We start from the raw sequence: 16,846 nt of genomic DNA, 5'->3' as shown, positions 1-16,846 counted from the left end.
AATCAGAAGCGCTTAGGTCACAAGCCCTGTCTATGAGCATGGGTTTACAAGCATTAATTGGAAAAGAAAGGGAATGCTTTGGGTTTGGTGTGGCTTTTTATTGGAAATGATTAGTTGTCTTGGTCTGTTATCTATTTAAACACAAAGGAACTTGGCAGTAGAACAAACGAAGCTTATGAAGTCCATATAAAGCCACAAAGATCAAAATACTCCAGATTTTTTTTCTCTTGGTCCCTCCCCTTGGCTCATACTGAAATGGGAAGAGAAAAAAATGCAATGCCAAATGTTGAAAGCTCCTAAATAGAAACACAATCCAGACCTGTTCTGCGAGGCACAACCTTTGTTTTCCAGCAGGTGCTGCTCATATTCTGGGGGATTTCAGGGTGGATGCAGGATGGCCACAGAAAACGACGAAAACAGTAACGTGGGTGGAAACTGTTCTGTATTCAACTTGAAATCCAATATTTGACTTGTAAAAGTGTCATTTAAATCAAAGCTTATGTTAGTTATAGTGGCATAAACTACAGGCTTCTCATTTAAGGCACCTGGGCTGGACTGTGGCTGGAAGTCTCAAGTGGAAAAGAAACCACATTCATTGCCACATACATATTATTCTCTGTCTAATGCCTTAGGAGTCCCACATGTAATACCAAAACATATTAATAGAAATTTACTGATCTTTTCTCTAGGAGGTAAATTTTTGTGTTTCAGTCTGGATTAGTTAATTCATGGTAAAAATCCAGGGGAAACAAGCAAAACTTTATGTCAATTTGAGAGGCTACAGGTCCTAACATTTAGATTAATTTACTGATTCACATCAGAATTATAGATACATTCGTTGCCACTTGGATTTTACTGGAAACATGCTGATTTTCAGTGAATATGCTCCTCTTTTCTGAGGGAGAGGATGCCTCTTACACTTGGAAGAAGAATTGAGGGATTTTCTGTGACTTCTCTCGTACTCCTTCCCTCCATCCCAGCGTATCAGTGCAGTCTTGCCTTTGTTGCACACTAATCTTCTGAGCTCACTTTTAAACAAGATATTTGCATAGCAAGAAACAGTAAACACCACCTAACTTTTTCACTAAAATATATGTCCAGTTTTGGAGGCAGAATGTGCACCAGAACTGCTGCTCTCGCAGGGTGGCACTCCTGGGTGTGGGAGGATCACAGATTGGCTCAAGCCTCCTTAAATTAGCAGTGATTGAGGGTTGAGATTTTGTTTTGAGGAATATGTGAACTGATCCAGTTGCCTTTTTTCAGACACTGAAAAGGCGCTTGGAGGCGTTCACAGCCCCACCTTTACTACCAGAGGACTTTGTTAACACCCGAGAGCTGCAGCCACCAGATCAGCGGATCCTGTGGGATTCATCACCAGAGTGCTGAATGGGGAAGTGCATCCCCCCCAAATCCCTCGCCCCCGCTCTCAGGATAAGCTCCCTTTCCTGCCTTCACTTTCACTCGGATCTGTCAAACTGTCATCATTTGAGGAGGAATATCTTGCACATTCTGTGTACATCCAAGGAGTCTCAGATTCAAGGCGCCTCTTGAGCCACCAGCTGGCTACGATACAAACCCCAAGAGCTGCCCTGCACCCCCCAAACCTGGGCAGAGGGGGACGTGCAATGTGTGAATTCCAGAAATATGGCTGAAAGGTCATGGCAGTGGGGAATTGCTCATTCATTATGGCTTGTGAGACCAAAAAGATTCAAGACTTGCTCTGAGATCAGGGAGAAAAACCCACAAGGGATAGGTAAATGCAAGACAGACCTGAGGGAAGGGGAGGGGGAAGGATTTCTGATTAGTTTATAATCCACAGCTGAATGACTGACAAACTGGTTTTGTTCATTTGAATCACCCATTATGAACCCTGAGTTTTGCCAATTAGACACAGATGTTCCCTTCTGCAGCAAGCTATAGACTTGTGGGCTTTTGACAGATGCGTGCAAAAAAAATTGGCACATTTTTAATCTTTGCAAATGATAGGTTGTTGTCTTTTTAAAAACAACACTTGATATATGCCCACACCAATTAGGGGAATTATGAGCAGGGAGAACCAGATTACTAGTCCTGTTCTTCTGCTTTTCAGTACTTTCAGCTCTGGCCAGAGGTCCAAAATGTTTCCAACAGTTGTGTTGCACTGAACCTCCAGTGGTCAGACAAATCCTACCTGCTTTCTGTATCAGGGTAACTGGGGAAGAGCATTTAGTAGGTTTAGAAGTAACTCAAATCTCAGCTACTGCTGCTTGGCCATAGACACAATGGTTGGCTATTTCAGAACATGCCAAGATGTTGCATTTCCCCCTTTCACACTACACAGCCCACTCAGAAGCTTGAATCTTCTGCCATTACTAAAAAATGCCCCATTGTCACGTACTTACCTCCTCCTGTGCTGGTGTTTGGACTGAGTAGTTAATACAGACATCAGCTTTGAGCTATTTAAGTTACACATGTGTAAGGAGTTACAAGGCCTCTGCCCCAGGAAACACAGGGCTAAGGAGTACAAGGAGGCCCTTGTGCTTGTCCCTCAAAGGTGATTCTGGAAGTGGTGCTCTGATGGTGGTGAGAATGCTCTGCTGCCCTCTGAAGAGTGCAGCTGCAGCAAATCCACATGGGATGCAGTTGTAGAGAGCTTTTCTTACACATAAAGCTGTGCTGGGTCGGAACAGATGTGGCCAGAAATGACTGCAAGACATTGTTTAGGAATCTCTCTGCAGACACCAGTGGCTGCTTCCTGAGAACCACCAGCTCCCAAAGAAAGAGCAAGCTCTTGCTGTATTACACAGGGGTGCTGCACAAAGCCAGTGTGTCATTGCTTCACACTGGATTCTGTACATCAAAGAGCTCTTGAGAAGCAGGAGGCACTGATGAAAAGCAGAATTCCCATGCATAAAAAGAAGAAAATTACCGTTTTGGCCAGATGGGATTTTATCATAAGGCCCACCCAAGAATATGCACCAGGAAGAGTAGTTATCATCATCTGAGTAATACAACCCTTAACTCTGCTTTCCACTCACACAACACCTACAAATGCAGGCCTGGAGCCTCTGCATTATTCCTGCAGGAACACTGTGGGGGAATCAACACATTCTAAGGAAATCCCACTCTCTACAAGATTAATTTAATTTAATAATATAATTATCAAAGAAGGCACCAGGCTAGAGCTAGACCAGAGGCATGCTCAGAAGCAAGCTCCCCGCTTTACCAGGACAGGACAAGTTCCTCCTGCAGCAGCTCAGAGCAAACCCACACTCAAAACCTGCAGGGGCCCTGCAATAAGCCATGAATGGCAAGTTGTGGCAGCCTGTAGCTGGCCCACAGACTCTTCAGTGACGGGTACCAGCCTCTGTCTGAACCACAGAGAGCAGGCATGGCTCAGTTTCTCAAGCTTCTCTGTCCTGCCTCCAGGAGAGAAGTGCTGCTGGCCTGAGGTGATGCTGGGAGCCCAGAGGGAATGTGGGAGGATACTGTCACATGTAGCTGGTAAGAGAAGGTGACATGGCCATGTGATTCAGCTTGTAAAGATACAAGCCCTGCTGAAGAGAAGTGGAAACCAAGTGATGCAAGGGCCTGGCTAGGGAAATCCTCAGCCCGTTTGTGTTCCTCGATTTTGCTTCTTTTTCTTCATTCATGTTAATGCTGGTTACGAGGAGCTACTGGTTGCAACATCCTAGAGGACACCAACTCACCTGCATCCCAAAGACTGTTTATTTTTAAAGTGTACTTATTTCAAAGAAGGGGAAGGAGGACATCCTGTCTTGATGTTTGATATTCCTCTGTGAGCATGATCTGAGATTCTCTGGCTTGGGACTTGTCCAATGTAGCTTGTTTTCTTTTATAAAATACCCAAGAAATAGCAAGTTCTTGTGGTGCACACCCAGAGTCAGAGTGAAAACTCAGCAGAGGAAACTGGAGACACACAGCTGAGCCACTACATTTCCACGACATCCCCAGGGGCCAAGCCACACACCTAATAGAGATACCCAGCTACAGGCTTGCAGGGAAATGATGTGCAAAGTTCATAACCCACTTTGCCCTCATTAATGCTTTATGCACATCTCGACTTCTGTGCATTTCTCACATGTGTTTCGAGTTCCAGGCAGATTTAAAAAATGTCACTTCCACTTCTTTTTAGAAACAAGAGTAGGAATAATCTACTATATTTCAAATTGACTGAACATCTAAGAAGTGCTGCAATTATTAGTCTATTCAAGCACAGATGTGTATTAACTCCTTATCCAAGTAAAAGGGATTTTTGGTCTTTGCTTGAAGACTGTACTAGAAAAAATCTAATACTGGAGTAATGAGGGGAGGTGAGGATAGAAGCTTTTTGTGCAGACCTCAGGCCCTTTAAAAAATCATTCTGAAGTCACAATACTTGGTTATGATCCCATGACTTGGATCAGAGGGTTATTTTATGTTTTGTCCCTTCCTGTAAAATAGCCCCACTACTTAAACACTTCTAAGAGCAGAAAAGAAAGAACTCCTCTACAGGTAGATTTTTTTGCTTAATTTAAAAATCAAAATCCACTGTAGCTGCCTGGTGTCAGAACAGGACAGTGTATGGGCATTCCACAGTAGTCTTATCTTGTCAGCCTACAGCTGATTCAACAGAAGCCATAGCAAATAGCTTCTGCACAGAGATGGATGCAGTCTTAGAATCCAAGATTGTTCAGCCTGGATGATTAAATTTAGCCATCTGAGCTCAGCATCAGTGGGATGAAAATCTAGCAAGCTTTATTTGGGATCCCTCCCCCCTCCAAAATTAAAAACATCTTATGTGCACACATGCACACACACGTGTGTTTCTTTCAAAGAGCTGGAAATGCTTCAAGGCTCCTTCACCAGCTCCTTCACATTTATTCTGCCCAAGGGACCTCTTCAAAACTCTGGCTACACCAACATCTTTGCTCAAAACACGGAGGGGGAGGTATGGCATCCCAGCTACCTCCCCCTTCTCCCCTCCAAACATAGGAAGTTCATTCCAAGCTAAAGATCACCCGGACTCCTGAGGACATTTGAACAGAGCCAGCCACCTGGGATGAAATATGAAGTGGCTCAAACATTCAGCCAGAGCAGAGAGAAAATGCTAAACTTGGGGTTTTAAAAAGAAAATGAGAAGGAAAAGGGGAAAGTTTTCATTCCACAATCCTAGCTTACAAGGGAAAAACAAAATAAAGACAAGTCTTTACTTGCTGACGTGGCTGGAACTCACTGCAAAGCTACCAGAAATACGATTCTTGTGGTTCCCAGCAAAAGCCCCAAGTTCTCCTCTCACAGTATTTCCTAGCTAGGGAAGTCTGAGCTTTTTTGGATGCTCGTCAAATACGGGATCTGAGGAAAGACTATCCCAAGAGTAAGATAGAAAACTCCAGTCCATTGGTTTAAGAAGTGACCACATTTCCTTCACCAGATGACTGATCTAGAGATCAAAGCTGGTAGGACTTTTTCCAAGCAGAGGACAAAGTTAATCAGAGACTTTGGAAAATCAGTGCTCTACTTAATTTTGCATTTTCAGCTCATCTTTGTGTGCAAGGTTTATTTTCTTCCATTAGCATGAACTAGATACAGCTGCAGCACATCTAACCTATTTTTTCCACCTGGCAGTATAAGAATTCCTGGAAATGCCTTGGAATCGCCACCTCCCTCTCTGCCAAATTGCCTTTGCTGTTTGAAGCATGAGGCAACAGCAGAAGGAGACTCTCATCCCACATTAGGGCAACTCTTCAAGTGTCTCTGGATGGTTGAAAGTAGCAGAGTTAGCAGAAGCAGATCAGACATGGGATTGACAGAATACAAGAAGAATTGCTGACACTTTGCTTAGTTATTAGCTTCCCATCTCCTTTTTTGTCAGTCTTTAATTGTAATTATTTTTCAGTTTGATCTCCAAAAGAGTTCCCATCAATTATGAAAGTGTCCTGCTTGCTGAGGGGTCTCCTTTGCTCTCCCAGTATCCCTGTCTCAACATAAACCCACCTTCTGCACACACATATGATCTCCTTGCTCCCTGAGCCAAGCCACACAAACAAGCTCTGAGCAGGGTTCAGTGTGGGACTCAAGCTGGGCTGAGCGTACATTTGCTTTTAATACATTTATGGTACCAGAGCAGTGGCACTCATATTTTTAAATGAGGACCTAATACTTCTTGAAGTGAGTGCAACCTGCTGGATTTAAGCAAAACCAAACCCACATTTTTAACAGATGCTCTGTTATTTTAGTGGTGGGCAGCAGCAGTTCCACCACATGAAAGTGATTATGGATGTGACATTTCCACTCTGCAAATCCCATTTTCAGGAAACTGACTTGTCTTACATTCCTTCTTGGCACACATCAGATAGCTTCACAGGGCCCTGTTTTCACGTATATCTCCAAATTTTCTATTGTTTTTAATGATTTGCAGGACATTGGAAGAGAAAAAATATGCAGGTAGGAAAGGAAGGAGGCTGTGAAAGCCTGTTACTGCAGGAGACAAGGAAAACAAAAGTACTGCTAGAGGAGTAGGGGAGGGAAGCAGGAATGCAGTTCAGCAATTAGAGCAAAGAATGCAAAGTCTGAACGAGACTTGAGGACTTGGAGGCCCAAATAAGCCTCAGACTGCAGACATGCTATTCTCTCTTATTCTTCCCATATGTGACTCTGCTGCAGCCTGAGCATCACAACAAGATTGCTGGGAAGGCACTGCTTTATGTCACTGGAGGACAGGCAACCTTCTCTTCACTTCCTATGAAAAAAAGAATAATCAGCGAGGGTGGAAATGTTTGCATACCCTTGGATGGAGACAAATAAGCTCTCTTGGGATGGAAAGAGGCTGGCAGGGCTCAGGGTACCCTCACCTGCTCTAGGTCTCCAGGGCCAGCTCCTAGAGCCTGCCTGTAGATGCAGCATTCCCTGCGGCAGCTTGCCAAACCGTTAGGCAGGCATGGCCACAACAAATCCCTGGGAATCAAAGCAGCTGCAGAAGAAGTGGCAGGAGAAGGTCAGTGATCTCATTAGAGCCAGGAGGCCAGGGCCCCCAGCCACAGCGAGGTCCCAGCTCCACAGCTGCACTGTGTTTTGATACCTGGCTCTGGCAGATTGCATAACTGCACCATGAGGTCACCATCCCTCCTCCTTGATCCTCGATCAGAACAGGAGGTGGGGAAAAGGAAAATTACAAAAAAACAAACACAGGCACTCCGACAACCACCAGGCACAGCGACGCACTCCAGCCTCCGTGGAGAACAACAGCCCTCCTCATTTAACTCCAGAGATGCTCGCTCCCAAACAACAAAAAATTGCTTGTTCCCAGGGACACAAGCAGGGGCTGTTTTCCGAACAATCACCCATGGAACAGCCCAGCTTTCCATAGTATGATCAGCAGTATGTGCAGTCTGAGCATACATTGACATTTCGTGCTTGCCTTCAGAGCACGCGGAGGAAAGGCAGCAGAATGCTCTGCTGCTTTTGGGAGCTTCTGGTGAGAAGGAAAACCAGTTTGTCCTCATTATGCAAGAGATGCCAACCTACACTGTAGTTTTGAGCAGTGGACAGATCTTTCTGCAGCAGCCACAGACCCTTTTGAATACCCAATGCAAGATTCCTATATAAGATGAACACCCAGCTCTGGGTGCAAGGCTTTGCTGGCTAATTTGGCTCATTTCCCTCTGCAGGCACAAGCCAGAGTTGTTTGCTGCAGAGGGAAATCCAGAGCAATAGTTAGAGACGGTCTTAAGAGCCCTCTGGAAGAATATGTCCCCCTCTCAGCAAAGGTGGGACTGCAGGAGGCCTATTGCTAACTCACCTACCGAAGGGCTCAGAGGTGAAATCTCAGAACACTGAAAAGAATTCTTGTTCTTTTCCACCACATCATAAATAGGCAGAAGTTTTAGCTCTCCCCTTTCAATTCTTTAATTAAGATGGAGTTGAATTCACCTACAAGATCTCTTACAAGTTACAGCTATGATTTATATTTTTAGAGCTAGAAATGCTCATGATGAATAGTTTTTCTCTGGGCTTGGCAGCTCATGGGTACATTTGCTACCTGTCAGATTCCCAGATTGAAGTTATCACCACAGGAGTAACCCTGGCACCAACTGATTATTCAGTAGTTGTTGCATGTCAAGGTGCAGACATGCTTATGAAGTGGATAAAACGTTGGTAGATTGTGAAATACAGATAGAAATGCTCTGGAAGAGACCTAGGCCAAGGCAAAGGACATTTTTTCTTTAATTTCATTTACAACCAGGCGCTTTTACTAGAAACTAAGTGCCAGGTCTTATTCTGAATTCTTGTCTATCTTGACAGGAGCCCCACATTACAATATTAATTTCCTTCTTCTCATTTCAGTCTGGAAGGGACAAAAGCCAGATTGTTTTTCTATCAAATGATTTGAAAAATCTATTTAAAATACGCAAAACCAGTGCTTGGAAAGACCCACTTGACTAGGCAGTGTTCCCTTGGGGTCTAAAACCGTTATACCCATAAAGCAGAACTATTTTAAGCAGAAACCTCTCATAACTGTCTCATAAATTTATTGTTATGCTCATGCAACAAATGTGAGCCATGTCACTATGAGAGTAGTCTGAACATTGGCTTTCTCCTTTCATCACAACATCAGCTTTTATGGCCAAGGAAGCAGACAACATATCTAACATAACATCCACCAGGGAGTGCTGGAATTCCCAGCCTTTTCTTGTGGACTTTTCTGACTAATCCTTGCAGGGGGGGAAAAAAAAAGCTAACTCTTGTGACTGGACACTCAGGAGACAAATACAGATTCTCCAACAAAGATGCAAGATGCCATATCAAATAAGATTCTTCATCTATACAAAGCTGCTATCCACGTTCTAGTTTGTTGGGTTCCTTTTTCAGAAAATACCCTCATTCAAACATACAAAAAAATGTAAAGCCTTAGAAAGAGAAACAAAGGCATCATTTAGAGTGTCTCCTCAGGCAAATAATCATGAATATGATGGGACCATGGTAAATAAAAGTAAGGCAGTGTAATGAAGAGTTCAAGATGCCATGGCCATTTGCTACAAGGCTTTAATAGGTCACATAGGTCTATTCTCTACCAGAGCAAGTTCTCATTAACAAAGTGCATGCAACACACCATAGAAAAACTAACAGTAAACGATAGGGTTGGTGGGAACTGACAGGGGTGATGGGGCAATTTCCAGAAGATCAATCTGGTTTTCATTTTCGATAAATTGAGCAGCTTAAAGCAGCTCAAATTAAAGAGTAGAAAACATGGTCAGATTGTTTTCTACTGCCTGGCAACCAGATGGAATATATAACAAAAGAAAATCTATAGCCCTGCAGTAAAAGTTTACTTGCAGAGTTCAGTATAAAAGTCCATTGAACAAGTTATGTATGTCCATAGGAATCTATAAAACTAATGTTCCCAAATTAACTTCATATATATCACCTTGCAAATATGTGGGGGAGATTTAAGTAATGAAATCCGTATGCAGCTTAGGTGCCCAGAATGGCTTTGTTTCATTTCGAAAGGACCAGAAACAGGAGAAAGGAGAATTGAAAGGCAATCCCATACAAATTTTGCTGGCCACTTCCTGGGAAATAAACTTGGATTTTTAAAGCAAACAAAACAGACAAATATATGTGTAAACTGGCCTGGCAAAAGAGGAGCTGTTTGTGCTTGGATTTCCAGCTACGTGACCCCATTGTTTCGTTCAGACACGTCAGATGTTTCACATGCTGGAAGCCTATTGTACAAACATGGAGAAGGAAACGTTCCACATGTGAAAGCCAAAACCTGCGGATATTCTGTGTCATCATTACCCTGCTGCAGAGCTGTTATCCCAACCTTTTGGGAACCAGGTTGTTGTGTCACTAAATGTCACTAGCAGGTGGGAGGGCTTATGCAGAAGACGTGGATAGTGATCTTTAAAATGGAAGCAAAGAAAAACCCTCTCCCTTTCACACAATCTTTTTTAGCTGAGCTTCCACATGAGCCATTGCTGCAGCTGGGGCTGGAGCATCTAGGAGTCTGCTACAGTCTGAGTGCTCATCCTTAGTTTTGGGTGATATACAAACAGCAGCATTTCTCTCCCCCTTGTGTTCCCAGGATTAGTCTCCTCTTGTGCACTCTGAAAAGGGAAATTACCAAGATTCCATCTTTGCCAGGATTTCAGAGAGCAGGATGCTTGTAAATTTTATTTTATTGCATACACATAAGGAGGCACCATGAGGGCACAGCAGGGAGGGTTGGGAGAAAGCTGAAAAAAGTATCACAGATACTGCAGACAGAGGAAAAACTAAGCCTTGGGTTTGTTGTTCCAGGGTCCCAACCAGTGACCAGTTTGTTTTCTCAAATAAATCTGCTTTGCAGATATCCTTTCTTCTTCCCCATTCAAGTTTCAACCAGGAAACCTGGAATAAGTTACTGTTGATTTTAGAGGCAAATCAAAGTGTTCAGCCTGCTAAGCTTGCATTTAAAGTTAGTCTTGATGAGCAGCTCCTTGGGGCCCTTGTATTCAAATAGTGAGGTCTCAGATTTACCTGAAGTGCCCACCCATGCAGATCTGGAGCACAGGAGGAAATCAAGGGCATGGGCAGCCCGGGCTTCAAGCCTCAGTGCTACCAGTAAAGGCTCCATATTTTCAGTCAAAAAATCCCTTTAATAAAAACCTCAGTCTCTCAAAACAGTGGAATATTTACTAACCACAACCAGGAGAGAGCTGGATCTAAGTAGAATAAGGGGATTAGATTTCCCATTGCTAATCCCAAATTAAGTATAGTGCAGAGCAGACACACCGTCCTTGGAAAGCCTGAGCAACCAACTTTCTGGGATTTGGATCAGGCTGGACTTTCAGAAGCATGTCATCCCAGAGCTCCTGTATCCAGGAAGCCGTCATTATTGGCATCCTTGGCACCTGACCCTAGCTAAGTCCTGCTACACCTTAACAGAATAAAGAAATACAAATAGTATGAAAGCAGATCAGTAAGAGAGATATGAACTTCCAAAAGCCCCTTCCTAAGAGCTGACAGTAGTTCTGAACGGAGGCTTGTGGCAGCCCATTTTGTTTAGTTCATTTGGCATTGAAACCTGGCTGCTAATATAAAGAAATGAGAGGAGTAAAACACAGGATGAAAATGAGATAGCAGAGCAGGTTATAGTTTGCATGTGAAAAATTTGCTTTTGTTTTGCCACTTTGAACACCACCCACCCCTGGTTTCTATTGAAGCATAATGTACTCCTCCAGGACCAAGGATTTCACATAGTTTAATAGTTTCTGTAATTAGATATTTGTGAAACTCTGAAATCCTCTGATGAAAGGTACTGTAGCAGTATTACCGACTCTTCTACCATGAAAGGGCTCCACCCAAACCCAAATACAGATGTTGTCCTCAATGTACATCATTACTAATCCAAGCCAGCAGTACTTATGTCCTGATTTAAATCCTCCTGAAGTCTCAGATGACTTCTGCGAGCTCCAGTAGGGCTCCAAGAAATCCAGAAAGGAAATACAGGCAAACTAGCCTTTGCTCCTCTCAAAATTGGAACCTCCTTTCCATTGGCAATGACATGAGTAAGGATATTCAAAATGAACCACGGGGCCATTTGCTGCTGAGAGATTGTAAGAGGAATGTTACACTGAGTTTGAAAACCAAGGCTGACAGTCAGGCTTCTCCCTACTGCTGTAAAACTGTTCCATATATTAATGCAGGTCCCTACAGTGCCCTGTCCCTTCTCCACCCTTCTACTGCCATGAAGTAATTTTTACAAGACAATGACTTTTCTATTTAGTATTTCCCATACTCAAGCAGGTATCTAAATATCAAGCTGAATATTTATAATTTATGGATCTGAGATATCAGTGCATACCAAGAACAGTGTGTAAAGGGAAAAGTTGCTTTACCAGACCTGGTCCAGGTACACTACTGCTGGGTAGCCACCCTCTGGTACAAAATATGCCATGAGTTCCTTTTTTTAAGAAGAAAGGGAGGCAGGAAGAAAGAGACCTGAGTATTTTACCACCATTCCTGGTCTGTCACACAAAGAAGCAGAGGTGAGAATAGTAATCGGTGGTTACCACAGGAAAGTTTGTTTGCTGGGTCTTTTCAAACCAATGCAACAGGATTGTTTGCTCTAACCTCTTAGATAGTAAAGAAAAAAAATTATTTCAGCATTTTCACCCCAAGGGTAGTTGGTATCTCTACCAGCACTGCAGTCTCTTAGCTCCTTCTGCATGAAGATTACTCACATCATTCCAGAAATCTGCTGCCACTGGCTTGTTTCTCTTACCTTGGCTGCTGCTTCCATTGCTGGCCTTGGCGAATGAGAGAATTATGGTTCAGCTCTACAAAGAGAGAATCCCCTGTGCTGTGCAGGACTTGAGGCCAGCCTTGTCCATCTTCTCAGCTTTCCGCTTCTTCAGTGCTTCAGTAATTAGAATTATCAGGACTAAAACACTGTGGACATTATTGCTGCTTAGCGTGAAGCTAACAAGGGAGCGCCAGATTTATAACACTCTGGCCAGACAGAGAATTAAAAAAAGTTACAAATCATTGCCCAGTTCCAGGGATATGTACTCCAGGATCTTATTTTGCCAGAGACTCCATGTGAACTTTAGCCTCTAGAAGAAATCCGCCTGCAATTTTCTAATTTAAATACCAGTCAGACCAGTGGCGGGATGTAAACTAACATGCATGAAAAATAAGGGTTCAATGACCCAAATCAATTAAGTTTTAAGGGCACTGCTCTGGACTCAGTAGGAAATATTTTAAACAGGAAAAAGAACTAAATAGGATCATTCATTGAACTGACTTGGAAATGAGGCAGAAATTTGGTAAATAAGAAGTTCAATGCAAGCCAGCTTTATGAACCAAATTTAGTGGATTAAAAAACCCCAACAAAACAACAAAAGAATCCCAAACCAAAACCAGAAAAAATTGAACCAAAGCAACAAAAAAACAAGCCCAGATAATTTTTAGACTCAAATAATGTTTCAGGCTCCTGGGTACTAAAGTGAACAGTGCAATAAAACAAACCAGTTCTCACGCCTTCCTTGAGCCCAGGCAGTTTAACACAGTTTACTTCAAGACATTAAAAAAAACCAAACTGGTTTTTAGAAGCCTTGAAACTGCATCTTTATTAAAATAGGACAACCTGCAGGTCTTCTATACAAAGCAAAACTAATAATTTAAAGAAAAAACAGCTTCTGAAGTTCAGAACCGGCTACTGTGACTGGATTTTTAAAGCGCACACAGGACCTAGGGAGAAACAGCTCTACTGCTTCAGAAGATATGAATATAGCTGCTCACCAAATTGGCCAAACATCCAAACTCTCTGCATGGTAAACATCTGATCTGCCAAGATACATTGTAAGCACAATAGGATGCAGTTATGGCAATTAATCAAGATATAAAGAAAATAGGAAAGACCTATCATTTCTCTGCTCCTCAAGCACAAAGTACTTTCACAAACAGTGAAGAGATTAATAGAGATTAAGTTCATTGCCAACAAAACTTTCAGGTTCTTTGAAGGTGCCTTATTTGTCTTGACTGGCTTCATCTCTTGAGACAGAAATACAGCCTGGTGCACATACCCAGTGCTTTACAGTGATGAATAAAGCAAAAGCTACCTGGACCTAAAAATCCCATTAAAGTGTTACCAAAATAACCCCCGCACCTGGCAGCTGCTGGGACTGGAACCAGATGTGCAGCACATCTGGTAAAGAACGGGACTGCTGCTAACAAACACTGAGCCGTCTGAGGGATATACTTTTCCAGCCCAGCAACGGTCCAGAAAGACTTAGTAAAAGTTACATATTTTGCCTCTATTTTTTTCAAGGCAGATGCTGACCACTGACAGACCTATTGTGTGCCAATTTAAAACATTTGAGAACTTCCCTATCCTCTCGCCCCAATCAGAAGTGCATATTTTGCTGCTCCAGTTGCATAATTTACTGATTCAGCTGCATGCTTGGTTGACCTGGTAGGAGACTAGTACAGTAGTTGAGATTCTGGATACATTGCCAACTGTGGAGCGTGCTTTGTTGATCAAGGCTGTAGAATTTAATAGCTGAAATTTCATACACTTTACTAATCAGGCCACATTCTTTGCTAATTGAGGTGCATGTTTTAGTAGTTGATTTTTTTTTTAATCTTTCACTGATCTTGGGAAGGATCCTGGTCCCTCTGAAACTGGCAGGAATTTTGCCATAGTTCTTTCTGGGTAAAGGACTAAGACTTTCACCAGAGGCTCTAGGATTGCTAAGATTTCTTCTCTTAAATGGAGCAAGAAAGGCTTGATTTTTTTTCTTTAAGCCAGCAAGTGAACAGAAGAATACCAGATGAAGGATGGCACTGGCATAGAGACCTCCTCCACGGAGATTTGATTAAACAGATAATATTTAATGGACATACAGAGACATAATTTTGACTATGTTAGTCTTTCATCAGGCTTACATTCTTCCTTCAGGATAAACAAGCTGCTTATCTGCACATCTTGTTCCATTTGATACAGACACGCAGGAGGAAACATCATGCACCTTATCTTCAAATTTTCTTTCATTTGATCTAACTCCTATTTTTAAATTGCTGTAGTACTCAGTGAAGGATTCCAGAGAGAGCTCTACTTTGCCACAAAACACGTTGCAAACATCCACGCTACCTCACAGCATCACAAATTTTCTCAGTTCTTACTCACAGAGACCACCTTCCTGGATGAAAAGAACAGTTCAGTTCCCTGTACCTCATGCAGACTTTGCCCTTGCCAAGGGAGTTCCTGGTATGTTTTGACATTGTTAACTCTAAGTCAAAAGACAAATAATTTCTCATAAATCGTTGAATACCTTTTTTCAACTGATAAATTGAACTGCATTTGAACCACTAACTTAGGAGTGGGATGTATATTTCTTTACTAGCATAGCAACACTATCAGTGAAGCCAAAAAAGATAAAAATAGCAAAGCCTACGCAACATAGTGCAGTCCTTGATGAGTGAAGAGCAAGTGCAACTTACTCCGAGAAATAATAAAAACAGGGAGCAAGAGATGTACACACACATCTGTTTGGACACACAGAGTTCCCTGTCACGTTTACGAAGATAAGTAATAGAAAATGCCTTTCATTCTGAAAAAGAAATTGTCCAGTATGTTAAGAGCCTATAAACAACATGTGATCAAAAGAATAATTGACACAGCAAGAAGTCAAGTCAGGGAAAGCAGGCAGGAGGCTGCTACTTCATTAAGGAGGCAGTTTCTTTTCTGTAGTGCTGTTGGTCAATAGTTTAGTTCAGTTACTGCCTGGTGTGAAATCTAACACTTTAGATTTCAGAGTTAGAGAACAACAGAAGTTGACTAGGAAACACAGAAAAAAAAAAAACTCAAGCAAAAATTATAGAGCTTTTTAATGCATTCAGAGTCCCACCATTGCCTTTCATCCCCAAAGGCACAGCACACAGCCAATACTTGCTCCTCATGACTGTACAGGCAAAGGCAGAAGAGAAACAGCACAGGAAGGATGCAATAATTCAGGGAAGCAAGGAAGTTATGTAGTTTAATAAGAGAGGTATGCAACTGGATGAGGGTAAGCTTGCATTCTGCAATGCAATCCTGACTTAAAAGAGAAACAAAATACAAAGCCCCACAACCATACAATTCAATAGATCCTGGTAAAGTTAGTATTTCAGTGCCAGAAATGTGGCTTAATTAAGTTCTCACTGTAGCTATCTTCACTAGGATACCAAAGTGAGATAAAACATCTTAATTTCAACCACAGTCATTGCTGTGTGTTTGTGTGCTGTGGCAAGGAATTCGTTTATCAGGCAGAATTAAAATGCTATTTGCCATCAGGGAAAGCAGCCCCACATCTTTATATATATACATATATATATATATATATAAATGTATGAAATATTATTTTCTTATACTCTTTTGGCTCATATCTTATAGAATAGACAATCTCTACTAGAAGTGTCAAACCTTGGTTCTATCAGGGTCCATAGGAAAAGTCACAGTCACTTCAGCCGGACCAGGACTGCTTATCCTTCCCAAAGCTCAGAGCGACTGCTTTGCAGCTGCTCCTGGTTGTGGGGTGCTCTGTGTTTCCTCCTCTGCCTTTCCACCGCAGCTCGGGTGCGCTCCGTGCTCACCCTCTCTCAGCTCCCCGTGCCCACTCTCTCTCAGCTCTGCCCGGATCCCTGCCCTGGGAGCTGTACCTGTCACTTGCTCAGTTTATCTGCTCTCCGCGCTACAACCGAGGTGCACAAGAGCGGGGAGAGCGAGCGTGGGGACTGTAATACAGCACGAGGTATTTCGTTTGGACTCCCCAAGCCAGGCTGTGACCGTGGAAGGGATGCCTTTGGGCAAGTGTTCTCATTTCTGCTGGGAATCCGTTATCACTGGGCTTTCACCGGATTTCGGGTCCGGCTATACCGAAGCGGAGGGGCTGATCCGGAGTCAGACTCCCGGAGCATCACATCTCGCGGTGCCTTTCGCACTCCGAGGCGAGTCCGCGGCCAGCACTACACCCCAAACCCCGAGGGGCTGGGGCCGAAGGGACCCGCAGCCGCCCCCGCCGCGGCCGCCCCGCTGCGTCCCTCCTCCCGGTGTCCGCGGCGCATCCCTCACCGGGGCTCCCGGCAGCTCTGCTGCACCCCTCGCCCCGGGACTCCCGGTCCCTCCCCACCTCCCGGCGAGGCTCCCGGGGCACCCCCTCCCCGTCGGGCTCGCCGCTGCCGCGCTGCCCTACCCGGTGCGGGCGGGGGCCGGTGCCGCCGGTGCCGGGGGTTACCTTGGCTCCCGCCCCGCCGAGGCAGAGCGCCGCGGCCGCCGCCAGGACGAGCCCCGCGCCGGGGCCGCTGCGGAGCATGGCGCGCCGTGCCGAGCCGCGAGTCCCGG

General features: G+C 43.7%; 1 protein-coding gene across 3 annotated transcripts in view; it reads right to left on the bottom strand.

The window, feature by feature from the left end:
• The window catches only part of LOC121667727, a 31,877-nt gene extending 15,052 nt beyond the window's left edge, over window positions 1-16,825 (bottom strand). The window contains exon 1 of one of the 3 annotated variants that reach the window (XM_042034692.1): window positions 16,698-16,825. In XM_042034692.1, coding sequence (XP_041890626.1) covers window positions 16,698-16,817 — 120 coding nt within the window. In that variant the 5' untranslated portion in view covers window positions 16,818-16,825. Of the gene's footprint in view, window positions 1-12,247; window positions 12,559-16,697 lie in introns of those variants that run through there. The other 2 variants (XM_042034693.1, XM_042034694.1) reach the window with 2 other exon arrangements.
• Window positions 16,826-16,846: the final 21 nt, after the last annotated feature.

The sequence above is a fragment of the Corvus kubaryi genome, unplaced genomic scaffold, assembly GCF_017639235.1.
Source record: "Corvus kubaryi isolate FWS band 111438036 unplaced genomic scaffold, C.kubaryi_AGA036_p1.0 37382, whole genome shotgun sequence".
NCBI classification, from domain to species: Eukaryota; Metazoa; Chordata; class Aves; order Passeriformes; family Corvidae; genus Corvus; species Corvus kubaryi.
Note: the sequence above shows the minus strand (reverse complement) of the source record. Positions and strands in the feature narration are given on the sequence as shown.